Below are 19,913 nucleotides of genomic sequence, written 5' to 3' on the forward strand. Positions count from 1 at the left end.
TTCTCCCTGAGTTCTGGCTGCTTCCCGGTCCTATGGGCAGACCCCCAATCACATCAGTATCTAAGATAGTATCTAAGATACATGTATCTACGATACCGCCCAGCACTGGTTGTCGGCACCCACCATAAGAACGCCACCACCGCACCGGAAATCATGGTCACATCGGTAAAATTTGTAGCAGTTTTAAAGGGGGCCTGCAACACTTTTTCAGCATGGTCAGAAAACGCTGCCGATCGGTAATCGAGGCTCCCAAGAACACGCCAGCCAAACAATATAGCGCAGCACGCGGCCTGGGATATTCCATAAGTTGTCAAAGTCAGCTAAAAAGTGCTTCCTCTTCTCTCGACAAAAAATGGTGCTTATTGCGTCACAGTCAGGTTCCACGCCATTGGCCGATTTGAACATGGCGCGCTCGTTGGATACTGAGGCCGCCACTCTTAGCTCCTAAAGGGTGTTTTAAGTAAAACATTAACCTTTACGCAAACCAAAAGGCCATTTCGAAAAGCAAAGCAACCTTAGACCCTCATTTTTGGAAATTCTGGTTAGGCAATGGGGTTTTTTGATTGCTTGAATTCCATTTAACGGTACAAAGTGATTTACAGTGTTGTTAGCTTATTTTGCACTAGTTTTGAGCATTGTTAACCTTGTTTTAGGTCTGTATTGACCACTGCGTGACCATGCGACATAAGCCAGTGGATGGACGACAATCCGGGCCCCTAAAGGGCTACGCACTTACAACACAGTTGGAAATTCCACACCGCAGCCCCCCCCCCCCTCTCTCTCTCTCTCTTTGGGGATGCGTAACGTGTCAGTCTGTTAGTAAACCAGTGGTGCCAAGGGTTCGACCACTTTGAAGAGCCTACATATTACGCCCAATTAGCTATCTTAGAGCAAGGCATTTAATTTATTGACCTTATCATCGCGAGTGCTTCATATTTATTCATAGGTTGCGCCGGGCGAGATCAACACCATTTCTGCGAGCCAGCCTGCCAAGCCGCAACACGCGGTAGCGAAACGCGATGGAAGGAGTGGGCTCAACTATGACTCTACAGCGGCGACGCGACGGCGGCCTACTGGGCCGTGCCGTCGTCGCTGTTTTACTTCAAACGAAGGCGAGAGTTGAAGCCGAGCGGCGGCAGCAGCGACGTCCAGCTCGGCCGCGCACCATGAGCGTTCTGTCCAGCTAGCGCCACTGCCAGCCACGCGGCACTCTTCTTCCCTGGCCGATTGCCGCAAGGTTCCAGTGACTTTAGCCGCGAGTGGCGCGGCGCGACATGGTGTATCGCCGTAGCAGACAACGAGGTTGTCCCCACCCAGCCTAGAAGAGGGCGCGCACATCGAAGCACGCATACTCGGAAGCCCACGCTCCCACCTATGCTTGAGTGCATGCGTCTTCCTAGAGTTACGTGCGATATCTCTTCATATTCACCTAGCGTGCACATCGGTTAATTACCGCTCTTGATTCCGGCAACTATTGGGGAATCTTCGGTGTTGCGCTGCCTAAGAAGCAACTTCCGCACACCGATATCGTTTCATGGAAGAAGCAATAATAATATCTGGGGTTTAATGTCCCAAAACCACGATATGATCATGAGGGACGCCGTAGTGGAGGGCTCCGGAAATTTCGACCACCTGGGGTTTTTTTAACGTGCACCTAAATCTAAGTGCACGGGCCTCAAACATATTCGCCTCCATCAAAAATGCAGCCGCCGCGGCCGGGATTCGATCCCACGACCTTCAGGTCAGCAGTAGAGCGCCATAACCACTAGACCACCGTGGCGGGGCTTCATGGAAGAAGTAATCAGGCGCACATTTTGCTGGTGCGCTCGACGATCACAACTATCTGCTCGGCGTTGTGCGTTGCCCTATAGTGCCATGTGGTACTGATGTTGGTTGCCGTGAAATGCACCCGCACCCCTTTCATTGGGAAAGTCGGGGTCTCTGCGCTCGTTTGAGGAACGCTTACCTCAGCAAAACAAGTGTAGACAAAAAAAGTGCAGAAATATCACTGGTGCGCGATGGTAGGGGTATATTTTAAACGAATACAAATGACATCGAACACACGCCTTGAGAGGCACTCACAGAGACAAAGTGAGGCGGGTCGCTTTCCAATCTGCTATGTAAGGCAAAAAAGAAAAAAAAGAACAGCACTTCGCTTACACTTCTGTTTGTTTTCTTTGTTCACGTTATTATTGCGATAGCAATTCTATGGACAGTCTCGGCTGGATTTTGCCGTCGCCGTCGCCACCGTCATGCACCGTATATGTATAAGTATGTATATATATATATATATAAGCCCCAAAGAAAAATAGTTCAGAAAAATGTTTCCGAAGTGCAGAATCGAACCAGGGACCTCTTCCTCCGCAGCGAGTGGCGTTAGCCACTACGCCACGAAACGCAGATCCTCCACCTAGGTAACGGCGAGCGTTATATCACACCCTTTACCGCTGGACGGACTCAGAGACGGCTGCGCTTATAAGCGTTTCTTCATTACCAGCGAGATGGCGTTAGGAGCGCGACAGGCGCATTTAAAAGTCGTCGGCGAGCTCGCTCGTATCTTCTTATACTTGCGCAGGGAGAACCTTGCCCTTCCGCTGTCTGCTCGCGCGGTTTTCTTGTGCTGAGGGGAAGAGGGATGTTTCACGCTTTCACCGTGATGTCCGCGCTCATGTTACGGAGCGTACGAAAGCCACTCAGCTCAAGGGACGCCGCTAAACGAACAAACAGAAGATGAGCGCAAACTATCAAGTGTCACAGCTCGACACTTGAAGCACGCTAGTTTCCTTCGCTGCTTCGGCCGCCTTTGCAACAGGAGCGCTGTTCAAACTGAGAGTATCCATTGGCGAGCCTCACTTCATATAGCATTAGTTTCTTGCTATCGCATTCATTGCTTCGGCCTTGCGGCGAAACTGTGACTTTTTTTTCATTGCTGTTCTCACTTGCAATTCCCACGTAACGTATTTATGTGTGTGTCTCTTAATACGGCCTCTCGCTAAGGAAGTCAGAAGAACACAATACACTTCTTTGCACACTTCCTTCTGACCTTCTCTGAAAATATATCTGTTCAATGTACTCGTAGGTACACCTGCTTTCTCTCGTGCCACCGTCGACAAAGGTTGTTTATCTATAATAATATCTGGGGTTTAACGTCCCAAAACCACTATATAATTATAAAAGACGCCGTAGTTGAGGGCTCCGGCAATTTCGACCATCTGGGGTTCTTTAACGTGCACCTAAATCTAAGTACACGGGCCTCGAACATTTTCGCCTCCACCGAAAATGCAGCCGCCGCGGCCGGGATTCGATCCCGCGACCTTCGGGTCAGCAGTCGAGCGCCATAACCACTAGACTACCGTGGCGGGGCGCTGTTTATCTATAGTAGCTAAGGGTGTGAAAAGAATGCACGATGTGGTGTCTGTAGGTGAGGCACTTATTTATGGCTATATTAAACTATATGATGTCAGTGTAGACCTGCGCAGTCGATGCCGGCCATATGAAAGGTATCACCTGTACTGCTGAAAGATGCGGATTATGGTTTTCAGGCGACACGGTGTGCGCTTAGTCGTCCCTAATATGTCATTTGAAATCCATAAGTTGCTAAGATATATTCCCTGTTATTCTTTATGGACATATCTTCCCAAATCTGTTCTTTGAATAGTTCTTCTAGGTATGCAGAGAGCACCATGGGAAAGGTTGTATCTATTTGTCTTACCCCTTCCTCCAACGCCGTTTCTATACAGATAGGCGTAGAGTCTTTGCTGAAGTTGGCTAAGACATTCACATGTGCTTCAAGTAAAAAAAAAGGCAGGAGTCAGGAGAAGATGGAAGATGCGATGAAACATTTGCTAACGTTTCGACAATCGGACTTGTCTTCTTCAAGGCTGCAACGGTAGACAAGTCCGCTTGTCGAAACGTCGGCTCCAGCACACAAACCCTCCTTACGAATTTTTTAACATATGCTTCAATGATTTCTTCGCGGCACAGGGCTTCGAAGGTTAGTGGTATATCTACTGTCTCGAATGTATTTTGGTCTTCTACGAAAGCCATATAGAGGCTGTCGAATCAACCACAGAGATTTAAATGTCAAGCTCGCCAAGCCCTTTATGAAAGATCCAAGAAAACGGATAACTGGGCTAGTTTGTGGGAACTCATGTTAAGGCAGGTAGCGCAAAGAGACACGGACACAAGCGAAGAATAAGTGCACAGGACAAGCGCCACCTGTCGAAATAAGTGCACAGGTTGGCGCTTGTCCTGTGCACTTATTCTTCGCTTGTGTCCGTGTCTCTTTGCGCTACCTGCCTTAACATGAGATCCAAGAACTTCTAGAAGCAGCCTCTGTCACTCATAGTGTGCCATGTGGAATGTATTCTATTTCTGTTTTCTTGTTATTGCAGGAATGGATAAAATGACTTCGAGGGGATGTAAGCACCGCAGCGGCAACGATTGTCTTGCCACAAGCATGAACTTGGATGGTAGAACTGTACTATGAGGAGCAATAATACTGCTGGGTGCAGAGTCCGGCCCAGTTTTCATATTTAGCCCTGCAACAAGCGACGCTACATTTCCTGCATGAAAAACGCAGTGGACGCATTCAGGTTTATTCCTTTGCGACACGGCGTCCTCGTTTGGTGACGCGAAGTTCGGAGGCGCGTCCCACGCCGCGTGTTTCTTCAAATGGGCTGAAATTCAGTGTGCACTTTCGTGCACGCTTCCTGATTGGACAACTAGTGGTCATTTAACTTCATTGTCCGGCGTATTGCTGCAGAGGACCACTTTGCTGGAGACACTACCGTGTTAGACGATCGTTCGACGTGCCGCGTTCCAGGACCAATGTCAAGAGTATTTTTTTCTCCGCTCTAAACGAATACAACCAAAAGAGAAGCTGTGCATGCTTTTCGAGCCTGATAGTTGATTCTTTTTATGCAAGTATTGAAGCTGACTGATGGCAGAATAATTAGATAATTAGTTACACGCTACTTAACGTTAATTACTGAAACTCACACAAAACAACACATTCCTTCGTTTTCTTTCTTGGAATGTAATACTGAGTGCCTCCGAATCATGCCATGCGTGTATGAAGGGGTTATACGGACGGCTCAGTTTCCTCTGCAAGCCCAGCAGGAGCAACGATCATTCCCGCTAAGTCTGTCACCGTAAAATCCATAACATCACATTCCGCATCATCGGCGGATATAGTACTCGCCGCCCTCCGCGCTGCTCTAGAGTTCATTATTGAAGAACCTTCGCAAGCATGGCGTAGCGTCTCCGACTCCAAGGCAGCTCTTCGATGACTTATGCTGCTATTTACTTGGGGACCTAATGAGCAAATAGTTGCTGATATAAGACTTCTTCACCACCATGCAATCGAGAAAAAACACAGCATAGCGTATCAGTGGATAGAGAGAGATAATAAAATGAGAGAAAGGCAGGGACGTCAACCAGAATTCTAGCATCCGGTTTGCTACCCTACCCTGAAGGGAGGGGAAAGGAAAAGAAAGATGGAAAAGAAAACGGAGAGAAAAGCAATGGCGCGAAAGACAAATAAATAAAAGGAAGGTGTAGAGCGGGAGTACTCCGGGCCATTGCGGTATATCCTGCCGCACGCACTTCTTTATTGCTATGTTTTATGTTACCGGCCCACTACACGTGCATTACTGCCTTGCGCAAGCCACGCCCGAATGTCTCGGAACATTCCAGATTATTTTAGAATCTTCCGTTAGGCTTGAGCGCGCAAACGCTAACAGTTGAGTTTATTCTGGAACTAACGCGGCAACCAGCGATAAGGCTCGAATGTTCGATGCCGCATGTATAAAAGCCGACGTGCCTTACCGCAGATCAGATTATCGATGGCCGACGCTCTGTTCGCCGCTATCAGTGTAGAGCGCGTATTGCTTGCCGTTTGACTTTTTGTTTCCCGGGCACAGGATAAAGAGTGAAGTCTTTAATAGCCCGACTGCCGTCTTCTTCGCTGTCACGGCCACGGGACAATACCGTAACGACCACGCAGATGACGCCCCCCCGATCTGCACATAATGGTGTCCACTTTACAGCTATTCCTTTCTCCAGAACCGGCGCAGCTACAAGGGTTTGTTTGCGGGAACGTGAACTCAACCTTGCACAGTAGAACTCGGCGAAATTCACTAACGCTCTTCCTCATAGCTTGGATCTCAATCTTCAGCTCGGTCTGCCGTCGAATATCTCGACCTGAGGAGAGGCTTCTGTGCCGCCTGTGGCTTAGCGTGGCTTTGACCATAGGCGTGCGCAGGGTTCCCCTTCAGGGGGGGGGGGTCGAAGGTTCGTCGCAGCGCCCCCCCTCCTAACTATGTCAATGTATGGCGCTGACATTGCGCCCCCCTCCTTATTATGTCAATGTGTGGGGCTGACTTCGCGCCCCCCCCCCTCTTAGGTGAATAGAGGGGGGGGGGCTCCCCCCTGCCACCCCCCCCCGTGCGCACGCCCATGGCTTTGACGAATTCCTTTTTCGGATTTGAATGGCCAACAACCCTGCATGCGATAATTGCAGCTGCGAAGAAACAATTGGTCATATTCTCTGCGAGTGTCGCCGTTTCAGTACGCCCAGAAAAGAAATTTCCAGTACGTTAGACAGACTTGATAATCGCCGTTTGATGGAAGAAAGGGTGCTGGGACACCGGTCGAGTCCGTCCTCAGCACAGAAGGCGTTAAAAAAGTCGTCGCTCTATTCAGAAACAACCGGGCTTAGAGACACCGACCGTAAACCGTGTCGTAATCTACATTCGTTTTTTAAAGACGATAGTCTTTCTTGGGATACTTAAACGGAGAAATTTTGGTCTGTCTTTCTGCCTGTCTGTCTGTCTTTCTGTTTGTCGGCACGTCCGTCGATTCAGCCATCCGGCCAAAGTTGAACCACTTGCCCCAGGGCCAGCCATCTTGAACGGCGGACTAGGTTCATACTTGTGTACATTGTTGATCAAAAAGCAAACATTACGCATATCTGAGGCGCAACATCACTAGGCAAGTATTAGGTGGTGTGTTCCTTTAATAGAAAATGCATACATACGAAATTCTAAAGACACTAGTTTCTTAAGCTGCGCTGAAAATGCGACTGCGCGTTAAACTTGACTTACTCCGTGCCCTCTGCACGAGCTCATTGTTGTGTTTCGGTTTCGGTTCTGTATTTCACTGTACGAATGCCATGGGGCGCCGCTCTGGCATTTCTTTTACCCATGCGACGTGTAAATAAAAGAGAGTGTGGAGAGTACTCTTTGGGTGCGGACGTTTCTTATGCTTCAGCGCTTCGCACCGAACCGCGTGTTCGGGCTGGCTGGCGTCCCCGCCGGTCATCGCCTGCTGCTGCGCCGGGACTACCAGCCCGCAACACGGCACTGATGTTTCCCGACGTATTTCCAGATGGCGTCCATATCTCACGCAGCGCCTCTTCTATCGTCTTTAGACGACATTTGCAGCGAAGCACGCAGATACGCGGCCAACTTTTTTTCTTTATTTTTCTTACCTTTTTTTGTAGCGCCTCTGTTCTATTTTCTTTCATTCTCAATTTCCCCTTTTTCCAAGCGCAGGGTAGCCAGCCGGTCTCAGACTGGTTAATGTCTCTGTTTTTCCACCTATTTCTTCATTCCTTCCTTCTATTGCTTTTTCTTTGGTAAAGGTTAAACTGCCAGACTGCGTTTCTCTCGTATATTCTCTTTCGGCTTAAGTTGTTTACGAAGCGAGGTTACTAAGCGATCTGCGATTGTATCGCCGCCATATTGGCACTACTCGCGGAAACGCACTCTGACCGTAGCAGGACAACAGTCCGAGTCTTCCGGTAAGGTAGCTAGGTGATCAACTTTATTGAGGGTCCATCGAGAAATTACTGGCTCGGGCCAGGCCTCCGGGGGCCGTCGTCCGGGGAAATTGTGTGATGTACTCGGCGATAATCCAAGCGCGATGACTATTTACAAACATGTTGGCACGTGATGGCACATAGCGGTGTTGGGCTCCAAGAGCACGTATCCAAGAGCATGGCTTCTGAGACTGGTCGGTGAGCACGAACTTGAAACGCAGCGAGGAGGGAGGCAGGCAGGTAGCCAGCAGTAAATCGGAGGACTCAGCAGTAAATCGGAGCAAAGGTATATAAAGACACTTCAACTAGGGCTACATCAAGTGACAGCGTTCGCTTTACGGCGCTGCATTTTTCACTCAAAGAACACAAAAGGTGAAACGGACAAACATGTGCTCAAGATAAAGCAAGGGGAATGCTCCGCAAATCAACACGTCGCGAAATGGACAGCGCCATATACCAAGGAATTTTATTGGCATTGGCAAATATCCCTGGGCAAGCACCCTTGACGCGCTGTCGGTGTTCTTGAATTGTTACGAAACAAGCGCAACACTTCATCACAAGGGCGCACGTGTAGACAAAAGACAATTTGCGAGTGGCCCGATGTTGCGTTCTCCGAGCGAAGAACACAGTGTATGAATGAAGCGACATTTTGACCCGCAACAGGATACTTCGAGTCTTGCATTCCTCGGACTTTTGCTTCTTTCTTAGCGCATCCTCATATTTATCAGCCAATCGGGACTACCCATGTTGCCACGGTCATTAACAGAATGATGAATTGCCGTTTCCGTTCAAAACATGAACGGCTCTCCGCCAGTGTTTTCCACAGGGTGGATTAACAACTATTTTAATCGCAGATTGCATGGTTGCATGTGTCCTTTTGCTTGCACATCGTAATGCGTGGACACACACACACACACACACACACACACACACACACACACACACACACACACACACACACACACACACACACACACACACACACACACATATATATATATATATATATATATATATATATATATATATATATATATATATATATATATATATATATATATATATATATATATATATATATATATATATATATATATATATATATATATATATTCTGATGAAGCGCTCGGACCCCGAGCGAAACGTTAATAAAGTTGCTTCGCCCGCGCATCAGTTTGATGTGTCTGTATATGTATATATATGCGCGCACCACTATCACCCTTGCGGAGACAGCGTGTTCATATTCACCGCCTAAGGAACAAAAGATGTTGATCTTGGAGGTAATTCAATTGAAGACGGATCTTTTTTTTTTTCCGAGGAAAGATTACCCCTGATCGCAGCAATTTTTCGAGGTGCCTTGATTGATAGATACGACGGTGATGTTTGCGACGTCTTCTCCCATAACCTGCTGCTGCTTCTGCGGTTCTTTCATGGTGCCATCGCCCTTTTTGGGGTCCCGGACGAACACCAGCTTCTCTAGGTGAGCCGTGGGAAGTTCGCATGTCACACATAGTATGTAACTGAGAATGTAGCTCCACACAAGGACGACGAAGCAGTTGGACACCTGCGCCATGGCGAAAAGGTTTCGTGGAACGTTGGCCCTGCTGTATACATACGTCGGGAGGGCCAAACATAGTGTTTGGCTATGCTGTTTAGATACATTTTTTTTTTACTCGAATGAGGAAAAATCGCACAACACTCCGAAGTGGTCGTTGAGGAAATGTCCTTTTTTTTTAAGCACTTACATGTAACCTCATTCGATTGAACGGCGACGCGGTGACTCGAATTAATCAGGAAACCCATAGTGCCCTGAAAAATGCACGAAACGTCTGAACGCGCTTCCTTGCTAGCGGCGAATTGTTAAAGGTGTTTTATTTTGCTTGATGAGGCATCAGCCTGTCGCGTAGTGGTCATAGCATATCGTTCTTCTGTACACTAGAAGCTCAGAGATAAAATTCAGCTGCCGAAGCATTTTGATTGCTGTTTATAAGTTGTATATATGTGCTGCGTCAGTGTCACTCGAGGTAATACACGACGTTCAAATAGCCGATAGTATCTGGTGTTGCGATGTGCGCCGCTGGTACCAGTCGAGACTAGAAAATGGGCCCATCGTACCGAAATAGCCAAGGGTAGCCTGGCTACCCTTGGCTATTTCGGTACCGGGACCCATGGAAAATTTTGGTCATACACTGTAGGTTCTAAGGTACCATTTTCGTAGCGCTTTGCCTATAAATCACCGAAATCTGTTCATTATTGGAGGAGTTAGAAGAAATTTAACTGTTTTGTTATCGTACATCCTGGATAAGAGAGCCACTAGAGACAGACAGATTCTCCCCATACCTTGACTAGCGTTCGTAAGCGGCGTGCGGTTCTCGCGTTCTTCCAAGTGCCAGGGCTGATCGAGCCCGTGATGTTCAGCTGACAGTCTCATTATATCATTCTCGTTATATTTTGCTTTGCAGCGCCTTTACAGTCCCGTCGACGCGTGTTCCCCATTGACTTACGAACTGTACTCACTTGGCGCGGTCACTAACGTTTCGTGTAATGTGCGTGCGTGTCAACTCGCTCGAAGGGCAGGTCTCCCGACAAAACGGCCTTGCGGTTGTTTGTTAGAAATTTCGACCGTGTTTGGGGGATACGACCGCAACCGCCAGGTTTAGTAGCCCCGTTTGTTTGTTGTAATGCATAAATCTGGTGCGAGGCTCTTTCAAAACAGTAGCGATTCCCACATGCAGGACAAATGTAGAAGGTACACTAATCACGCCTGTGTGTGTGTGCGTGTGTATGTGTGTGTGTGTGTGTGTGTGTGTGTGTGTGTGTGTGTGTGTGTGTGTGTGTGTGTGTGTGTGTGTGTGTGTGTGTGTGTGTGTGTGTGTGTGTGTGTGTGTGTGTGTGTGTGTGTGTGTGTGAGTGAGAGTGCGTGTGTGTGTGCGGGTGTGTGTGTGGGTTCGAAATGGTGTTCAAACAGACGAGGAACCATCTACCACCTTGTGAAATCCCACCCTATTGCCAAAGTTAGCATCGAACTAATAACACCCTTATTAGGCAATAACAGTTGACAAGATGGTAAATATTAACCACACGGACGTAATTTATGTAAGGGTACGAACACACTGGCGGCGCGGCACTCTCCCGCCCGCCGCTCACCGCTCGCTCGATGCCGCTTTTCTCTCTTTCTCCCGCGGAGCGTCAAAATCTTTCTCCCGCCGACTCGATCGCTCGGGGACCTATTTTCGCCGCTACCGCCGGCTGCCGCGCAAGCAAACCACCAATCAGCGCCCGCTTTGCCTCCTCTTCCTTCTCACACGGGCTGTCGTCATAGCAACCAGATATTGTTCTCCTCACCCGCGCAACTCCTCTCCGTCTTTCTGGGAGAAATCGCGAGCCTGCAGCAAGCCGGCGGGTGCGCGCTCCTCGACATGCCCGTTCTTGTCTCGTGATTCTCGCGCCGGCAATGTGGACAGCGTGTTGCTGCTTGCCGCGCGGAGGCGCCGACGGGCGGGACGCCGCCGCGGCATGCTTCCCGCCAGTGTGCACGTACCTTAACAGTATCCTCATTTAGATCGCGTACCCTAGCTCATAACTGCTGTGCGCATAAGAGACTGTAAGATAATATTTAGCTGAATGTGCACATTTTTATCATATAATAATTTTCATTATTTCAGTATTACACAGCACTGAATTATGAGCGCAAGAAAGAAAAAGAAGACGCTATATTAAGCAATTTTGATCTCACTGTTTTGCAATGCCGCCTTTCTTCATTGCAGCAGGTTAACAATAAAAAAAGTATGACTCACCAATACGAAGTGGGAATAGAACCTGCGTTCTCTGCTTATACGGTGCATGAGGTGATAGAAAGGCACGTGTACGAGGTACACGCCGAAGGAGAGGCGTCCAAGTGGCACAAATCCATCCCAGGAAAGAAACCGGTTAATAAATCCTGCAGCAGAAAAATTGCAGGAACACGAAAATTGAAACTGAACAAACTAATCAAGCAGTAATGAAAATTCGACTGGGATAATGGCATCAACTTTAGTCCTCCATTAGAATGCCTTTCGTGAACTTTTTAGTTTACGCCGTAAGCGCAGTGAAGCGCAGTGGTCCATGGTAAATCTCGAAGGAATCATTGAACGTATAACACATATTTTATTTATTTCTTTATTTCCAAATGCTGTTGGCCGTCATTGCCGTAACAGGTTGGGTACAGCGAATTTACAGATAACACAGAACAATGTAAGTACAACATAGTACAATGAAAACAGAACTGTCCAAAAAAACATACAGACAGACATTGCCAATACAGACAGACAGAAGAGTACGGGGCTCGCTTCACAGACAACGCACAGCAGCCGAATTTTTCGTTTAACGAGCTCGTGTTAAAAGCTCCTTCCGCAGAAATTCTGGTGTCGGTGTCTACGTAAGCGTCGTTGGTAGTGCGCGAAAAATCAGCGCGTTCTGCGTGGAAAAAATGTGTTCAATGTTACCCACACAAGCTTCCTTTTCCTCACAGAACGTTGAGGCTAATTATGGAGAAGGCGATGCGAACTAGGCCCGATCAGGTTATCGTGGTGAGGCGAAGTTCCAGCGTCCTTCTCGTTTTATCGTGATTCGAAGAGCTCACACTTAGAGTACAGAGAATAGGGGGAACTTCTACTCATTGATGAACACGCTATGTTCTTTTGAGCTGTCACTCAGCTTTTTTGAGCTCATCACTGCTGCCACGTGTTCTTGTAACTTTCTGCAGCAGCGCGGAACGCGTTGTGACTTACATGCTCTCTATAGAGGATATCGCAAGCTCCGAAGAAGCGTGATCACAGCAAACAGTTCCGAAGATATGCATCATTTGGTATCCTGTCCGAAAACTTGCCGATGAGTGTCTGAGTGCGACCACGTGATGCAACGGTTTCACTGTTTTTTATGACAACTGAATAGGGCATAGGTGATAAGTTTCGCCGTTGATATTTTGCGCTCGCCCTCACTTGCTCTCCTTTTTTGTTCTTTCAAGGCCAACCCATGACCTCGCCGATTACAGCGAGCATTTTTTTCTTTTTTTCTAGTCCATTCGCCTACTTTGTTGCATGTGCAAGGTTATCTGTCTGCCTCTTGTTATATTATGTTAATAAACTGCAACATTCTTTCGGCTCAACGCCTTTTTCGTTTTCGGTGCCCACGTTCGTGTTTCAGTATCACATGGTACGCTTCAACTAAAACGAACGTGCAGAGAAGAGAAGTAATGATGTGTGTGGCACCGGTTTGCCACTGAGAGAAGATATGCTATCTCTTTAATCAGGGCATAGCGAGCCACGTACCTTTCACTGCCACCGTGCCCCCGTGGAATTGAGCGCGTCGCGGATTGAAGAAAGAAAGCGACGCCTAACGCAAAACGCTACATGTAATCGCTGGTCCGCTGCAAGCGAGTAAAAAGATATGGCTGCGAGATAGGACGCGCACGCGCGTTCCACGTCAGATGACGCGGCCATGCAATTTTATCTGATTGTGGTCGTCGCTTGCGCGTCCCGACTTATTTTGCCAACGGGTGTACGTACAACACTAGCAATGGTAAACTTTATAATAGATTTTTCACATGCTCTTCAAAACTTCCAATGCTCGTTGAAGTCAGTACACACACTGGCACATCGTTCCCCTCTTTTATCGTTCGCGGAAAAAAAGAATACGCGCACACATCAAGATAGCATTTTGGAACCGAAAACAAAAATTGATTGCTTGATCTAGACGTTGCCGGTTTGCCTGGGAATAAGATAAGATTTAGTTTCAATATTAAGGTGTCCCTTTGATAACAAAAACATCACAGCATATCCACGGGGTGAATGATAATGAGTGGGGCGAAGCTCCGGAGGGAATCATCAATAAACCGTGAAACTCTTCCCTGAAATTCGCCCAGTACATCATATAAAGAGTGTGAAACACCGTGTATATATAAAACATCAAACTTTTATTGTGCTGTTGGTTTACGCGGTGCCTTCATTATCACCGCTTTGTGATCGGTGATCGGCCTTGTCTGCCTCCATCCGGCGACTCCGAGCGAAAGAGAAAGTGCGAAGAGCGAGCACCTTGTCTGCCTCCATCCGGCCACTCCGAGCGAAAGAGAAAGCGCGCCAAGAGCGAGCGCCTTTTACGATCGCAGGCATCCAATGACATGCGCCATTCGCATTATACAAGCGCCATCTGTGATCTTTAAACAGCAACTCTGGATGGATGGATGGATGCTATGAGCGTCCCCTTTAAAACGGGGCGGTGACATGTCTGCCACCAGGCTCGAAGAAAAAAAAAAAAAAGCTTTCTTGTTTCATGTTGGCCTAATACCTTATCTACATTGATTAAATCTATGTTATTATACCAAAAAGAAATACACACTCTAAGAAATACATAAAGCGCCATCTAGTGAGCAATTCATTAAACTAGAGCTCTGGATGGATGGATGCTATGAGCGTCCCCTCTATAACGGGGCGGTGACATGTCTGCCACCAGGCTCGAAGGCGAAAAAAAAAGGAAAGAAGAAAAGGAAACTTCCTTGTTTCATGTTGTCCTAATGCCTTATTTACATTGATTAAATCTATGTTATTATACCAAAAAAATATAAATTCACGGTCCATCTCTCTGCCTCTTAAGGCAGAATGACCTTTTTTTTTTCCCCAATTATTTATTTTTGTACTTTATCTCTACTTTTCTGCCACCAATACTCTAACCGTCTCTTACTTATTTCTATCGCGGACGTGTTCAGCTTTCCATTGTTGTCCCTAAAACCCAAGGCTTCATGTAGACTCGTGCCCACACGTATACCTGGGTGAATATCGCCACATTCAATCAGTACATGTTCCATCGTTTCCTTAGTTCCCCCGCAGCATGTACATTGTTCTTCTTCGTTACTGAATCGCGCTTTATAACTACGCGTTCTAAGGCAGCCCGACCTTGCTTCAAACAGTAAAGCGCTTCCCCTTGAATTATCATAAAACCTTTCCCTCCTTATTTCGTTTTTTCCTTTTCGGTAGTTACTCAGAGCCGGCTTCTTTTCCATCGCTGTCATCCAACAAGTCCTCTCCGCCTCTCTGACCTTCCGCTTAATGCTCCTTGTTGCCATATCGCCCGCACTGCCAGCCGTATATTTACTGGTGAGCCTCCTAGTTCTTTTTCTCCACTGCGTGTCAACGCTTTTTCTATACAAATACCTGAAAACCTTCTCCGCCCATCTACTCTTCTTCATCTTCCTCAGCCTCTCTTCGAATTTCATTTTGCTCTGCGCTTCCCTCACTTCAAAGCCTGTCCATCCCATATCACCCTTTACCGCCTCATTTGTCGTCTTCCCGTGAGCGCCCAACGCGAGGCGGCCCACCGTCTCTAAGAAATACATGAAACGCCATCTAGTGAGTAATTCATTAATTTAGAGAGAGAGAGAGAGAGAGAGAATAAGAATAAAAGAAAGGCGGGGAGGTTAACCAGGGCAGAGCCCGGTAGGCTACCCTGCACTGGGGGAGGGGGGAGGGGGAAGGAAGGTTAGAGAGGAGGAGAGAAAAGTCACTCTTTCAGCCGACGTAACAGTTCCGCGTTTGACATCACAAACGGCGAATCAGTCCGGTATCCTTGAGAAAACGCAACAGCGCTTTCGTTGCCTTTCGGAACTGTGATGGGCAGCCCCATGGTCCTAATATTTTCGCTAAAGTGAAAGCGCTTCCGTCCATTTGATTTAGTGCAGTGCTGAGGTGAAGCCTCTCGGTTGCGTATGTCGGGCAGTAACACAGAAGGTGCTCAATAGTTTCCTCAACGGCACAGTCGTTGCACTCGGCGTTGTCGGCCATCTCTATCTTAAAGGAGTAGGCGTTGGTGAACGCTACACCCAGACGCAGACGGCACAACACTGTATCTTCTTCCCGGGAAAGACCAGGTAGTAGCCGCAGTCGTAGAGATGGTTCAAGAGAATACAGTCGTTGGTGTGTGAACTGTGATGTTTGCCACTTTTGCAGTGTCATGTCCTGCGCCAGCTTACTTAGGTATCGAGCCGCATCAATCCTGGATAACGGTATAGAAACAAGGTTCGTCTCTACATGTGCTTTTCTGGCAGCTTCATCGGCGAGGTCGTTGCCGGAGATACCGCAATGACTTGGTATCCACTGAAACACAACGTTGTGTCCTCTTTCAGTCGCATAGTGAAGCATTTCTCATATCTCCCACACAAGTTGTTCGTTCGCTCCGCGACGAAGTGCCGACGAAACACATTGTAGAGCCGCCTTTGAGTCGCAGAATATTGCCCATCGCTCAGCCGGTTGTTGCTTGATATAATCGACGGCACCTCGCAGGGCAACAAGCTCCGAACCAGTCGATGTGCTCACGTGACAAAGTTTGTAAGCGAGGTTGATGTGTCGTGATGGGATGACGGTGGCGCCGGTGGAGCTGGCCTGGGTGGTAGAGCCATCCGTGAATACGTGAATTCTGTCAGCATAAAAGGTATGCAAACAGTCCGGAGCTGCTTGTTTCAAGGCCAAGGTAGAAAGGTCTTTCCTGTTTCTGATTCCTGGGACGGAAAGGCGCACTTCGGGTTGACGTAAGCACCACAAGGCGGATGGCGAACGCGCCGAGGGTGTGAAACCCGATGGTAGCAAAGTGCGGTGAGAGCTGACGACGTTGGAGAATGACGCATGTGGTCGGTGTTCTGGCAGGTACGGCAGATGGCTCGACACCTTCCGTGAAATATGCCGAACATGCGCTCTCAGCGCGTCGATTGTGACGTAGGTCGTAACCGGATGGTCCCGAGCCAATATAACTGTTCCGGCTGTTGAGGTGCTTCGTGGTAGACCGAGGCAAACACGCAGTGCCTGTGCTTGCACGCTCTGAAGTACTCGCATATTCGACACGGAAGTTTTAGAAAGCAGAGGAGAGCTACAGCGCAGTAGTCCAATAAAAAGTGCTTGGTATAGCTGTAGCATGGAACTAAGTGACGGACCCCATCTTTTTCCGGCGATGAATTTCAGGACGTGGACAATAGATACGAGTTTCGCTTTCAAGTACGAGACGTGAGGGCTCAAGGAGAGGTCTCGGTCAACAATGACACCCAAAAAACAATGACAAGATCTGGCTACATACATACTACTACTACTACAGAGGAGGGAAGGACCCACATCCTAACGAGCGTCGCCCCTAAAAAAATAAATTTAAGTCTAGCAAGTTTCCGGCGTTGAGCCAGCGTAGGCAATTCAGGCAACCGAAGCATTTCAGAAATGGAGTCATTTCGAGAATACCAGGATAAAATTAGCGTAGCGGCTTTTCTCTGTATTTTTTCAATGCGATTTCACCCCGATTGGAACGGATCCCATATTGCACTGGCGTATTCTAGCTTTGGTCTTGCGTAGGTCAAGTATACAAGCATCTTAACGGATGGCGTTGCTAGCTTTAGTTTGCGGCGAAGGAACCATAACATTTTTTCTGCAGCTGTATAAATCTGGTTTACGTGTGGTTTCCAACTAAAGTCTTTTGAAATTCATAGGCCTAAGTATTTTATTGTGTCAGCTTCGGTAAGAGTGATGGAATTCATTTCATAATTACCTTCAATAACGTGCTTTTTTTCTGTTGGTAAGTCTGAGCACGACGGATTTGGATTCATTGATTTTCATTTCCCATTTAGCGGCTCAACCTTCTGCTATAAGAGCTCGCTTGAGTGACGCCTAATCACTATGGTTATTAATTTCTCGATATATTAGGCAATCATGTGCGAATAACCTAACAGTTATGTCATCGCGTATGTCAGGGGCAATCTCGTTTGTATAAAACAAGAAGAGAAGGGGTCCTAAGACGGAACCCTGTGGTACGCCTGAGGTTACCTTTAACAGATTAGGTTTGCTACCGTTTATTTCGACGTATTTTGTCCGACCTGTGAGGTATGAGCGGATCCACGCAACAACTTCATAATTTAAATTCATTTCCATTAGCCTATTTATTACTTTCGTATGCACGACCCGCAAAAGGCCTTGGATAAATCTAAACATATAGCGTCTATCTGTTTTATGTTATTAAGTGCAGCTGAAAAGTCATTCATTGTTTCTACCAATTGTGTAACGGTGGATAGGCTTCGTCGAAAACCGTGTTGATGAGAAAAGGAAGCCTTCTTGTCTTCAAGGTAACTATAGATTGTTTTTGATATTATATGATCAAGAAGCTTGCAGCACACAGACGTCAATCAAATAGGCCTATGAAATAATAACGCATCAATGAAATTATAGCCCATGTAAGGATATCTATTACAGGTCGATAAGCTGAAAAAAAAAACCGCACTGATTGCAATAGCAATTGCTGTTACTCCTTCCTGCTAAAGTAATAATCTTAGTTGTTAGTGTTGTTAGTGTAATAACCTTAAGCTAGCCAGTATATTCCGAGCAAGTACGAGTGAATTTATATTTATTTTAGCTGGAGTTAACGCTGCAATCGCCTTTTCGTTCAACGCAACCACTTTCGCAAAATTTAGCACAATGTTGCATGCATTTCGTCTTACCTCCTCTACCTGTGGCGCAGGAGAACCAGAACCATGCCATGAAGACAGACCAGAGAATGCGGTCGATAAAGGCAAGCGCCGTTCGCTTAGTCTGGCTAGCCAGATCTCCATTAAGGTTCCAGTCAACCTTTACGAACAAGCAGCCCAGGCCACAGGGCAAGGCAATGCACCACAATACAGCCTGGATAGTCTGCGTATACAAGGTACAGCGGTGAGAAAGAAGAGCAATATATATATATATATATATATATATATATATATATATATATATATATATATATATATATATATATATATATATATATATATATGTATGTAGTAATTGGAACGTCACTGCTTTACCAATGATAACTCTTGTGTTTCAACGTCCCAAAACCCCGATATGCGAGGAGGGAAGCCGTAGTGGGGGGCTCAGGAAATTTCGACCACCTGGGGTTCTTTAACGTGCACCTAAATCGAAGTACGTGGGCCTCAAGCATATTAGCATCGATAATGCGGACGCCGCGGCCGGGATTCGGTCCCGCGACCTTCGGGTCAGTAGTCGGGCACCATAACCACTAGAAAACCATGGCGGCTTATCTTTGCTTTCCGAAAAGCATAGTCTACAATCAATCAATCAATCAATCAATCAATCAATCAATCAATCAATCAATCAATCAATCAATCAATCAATCAATCAATCAATCAATGAACTTTCGCTAAGCAGGTGGAGCAGTAGTGTACAAAAGTTGCCATTCGGCAGCTTGTTAACCTCGCCTCTCTTGTTGCGACATAATACTCAAAACCTTCGGTATGATAGTCCTGTACTTTCCTCTACCTTGCACTTCACGGCGTTGAATGAAAGAAGGGAATTTTGAGGGCTCGTTTCTTTGTTTGGCACAGCCTTAATGAAAACCAACAGGTAACGAAGCCAAGGAAGTATAAAAGACGCTGATAGCACTGCTCAAGTGTATTGCAGTAGTTATCTTTTCGTCCGCTTTACTTTCTTCACATCTATATCACAATTACTACGATACACTTAAAACAGTACAATTAACGTCCCCTCTACCTTCATTTGCTTCATTATCTGCTTGTTTTCATTAAGACTTTGCGGCGTTGCAATCCTGACGCATCTACCCTCGAGCACAGCAGCCCAGTCTCACCAACCATTATACCGCCACCGCATCCACGTGTCATAATTTTGGCAAGTCGATATCATTTTACACAAGAAGTTGTTATGAGCTCGCAACAGCCGATTTTAGTGCTGTAGTTGTCCGCCGCCTCCGCCGGTGTGCGTCGCAGCTATCGCGCGCACTGAGAAAAAGAAAATCAGGGTTCGAGGCGGATTCGAAGCGAGGCCCTCTGTGTGGCAAAGCATGTGCCACAACTACAAGTGCTATCAAGAAAGCTAAACAAAGTGTGGCTGACTCACCTTCGAGATCTTAGCCTTGCCGTACTGCTCAACGAAAATGAAGGTCATGCATCCTGAGAAGTAGCAGACGGCGTGGTAGAATGGAAGTTCATAGTATTGCGTTGCCGTCTCCATTACGTCTCTGTAAGAAGAAAAGAAAATTCGGCAGGTGTTGCATTCTTGTCACACGAAGACGAAAGCCG

At 47.0% G+C, this 19,913-nt stretch overlaps 1 protein-coding gene across 1 annotated transcript in view; it reads right to left on the minus strand.

Moving 5' to 3' along the window:
• Positions 1–9,146: 9,146 nt before the first annotated feature.
• The window catches only part of LOC119374505 (nose resistant to fluoxetine protein 6), a 118,719-nt gene continuing 107,952 nt past the window's right edge, over positions 9,147–19,913 (minus strand). Inside the window, exon 5 of the mRNA XM_049411873.1 lies at positions 9,147–9,386. Coding sequence (XP_049267830.1) covers positions 9,147–9,386 — 240 coding nt within the window. The remainder of the gene's footprint in view (positions 9,387–19,913) is intronic.

This window comes from Rhipicephalus sanguineus, chromosome 1, assembly GCF_013339695.2.
Source record: "Rhipicephalus sanguineus isolate Rsan-2018 chromosome 1, BIME_Rsan_1.4, whole genome shotgun sequence".
NCBI lineage: Eukaryota > Metazoa > Arthropoda > Arachnida > Ixodida > Ixodidae > Rhipicephalus > Rhipicephalus sanguineus.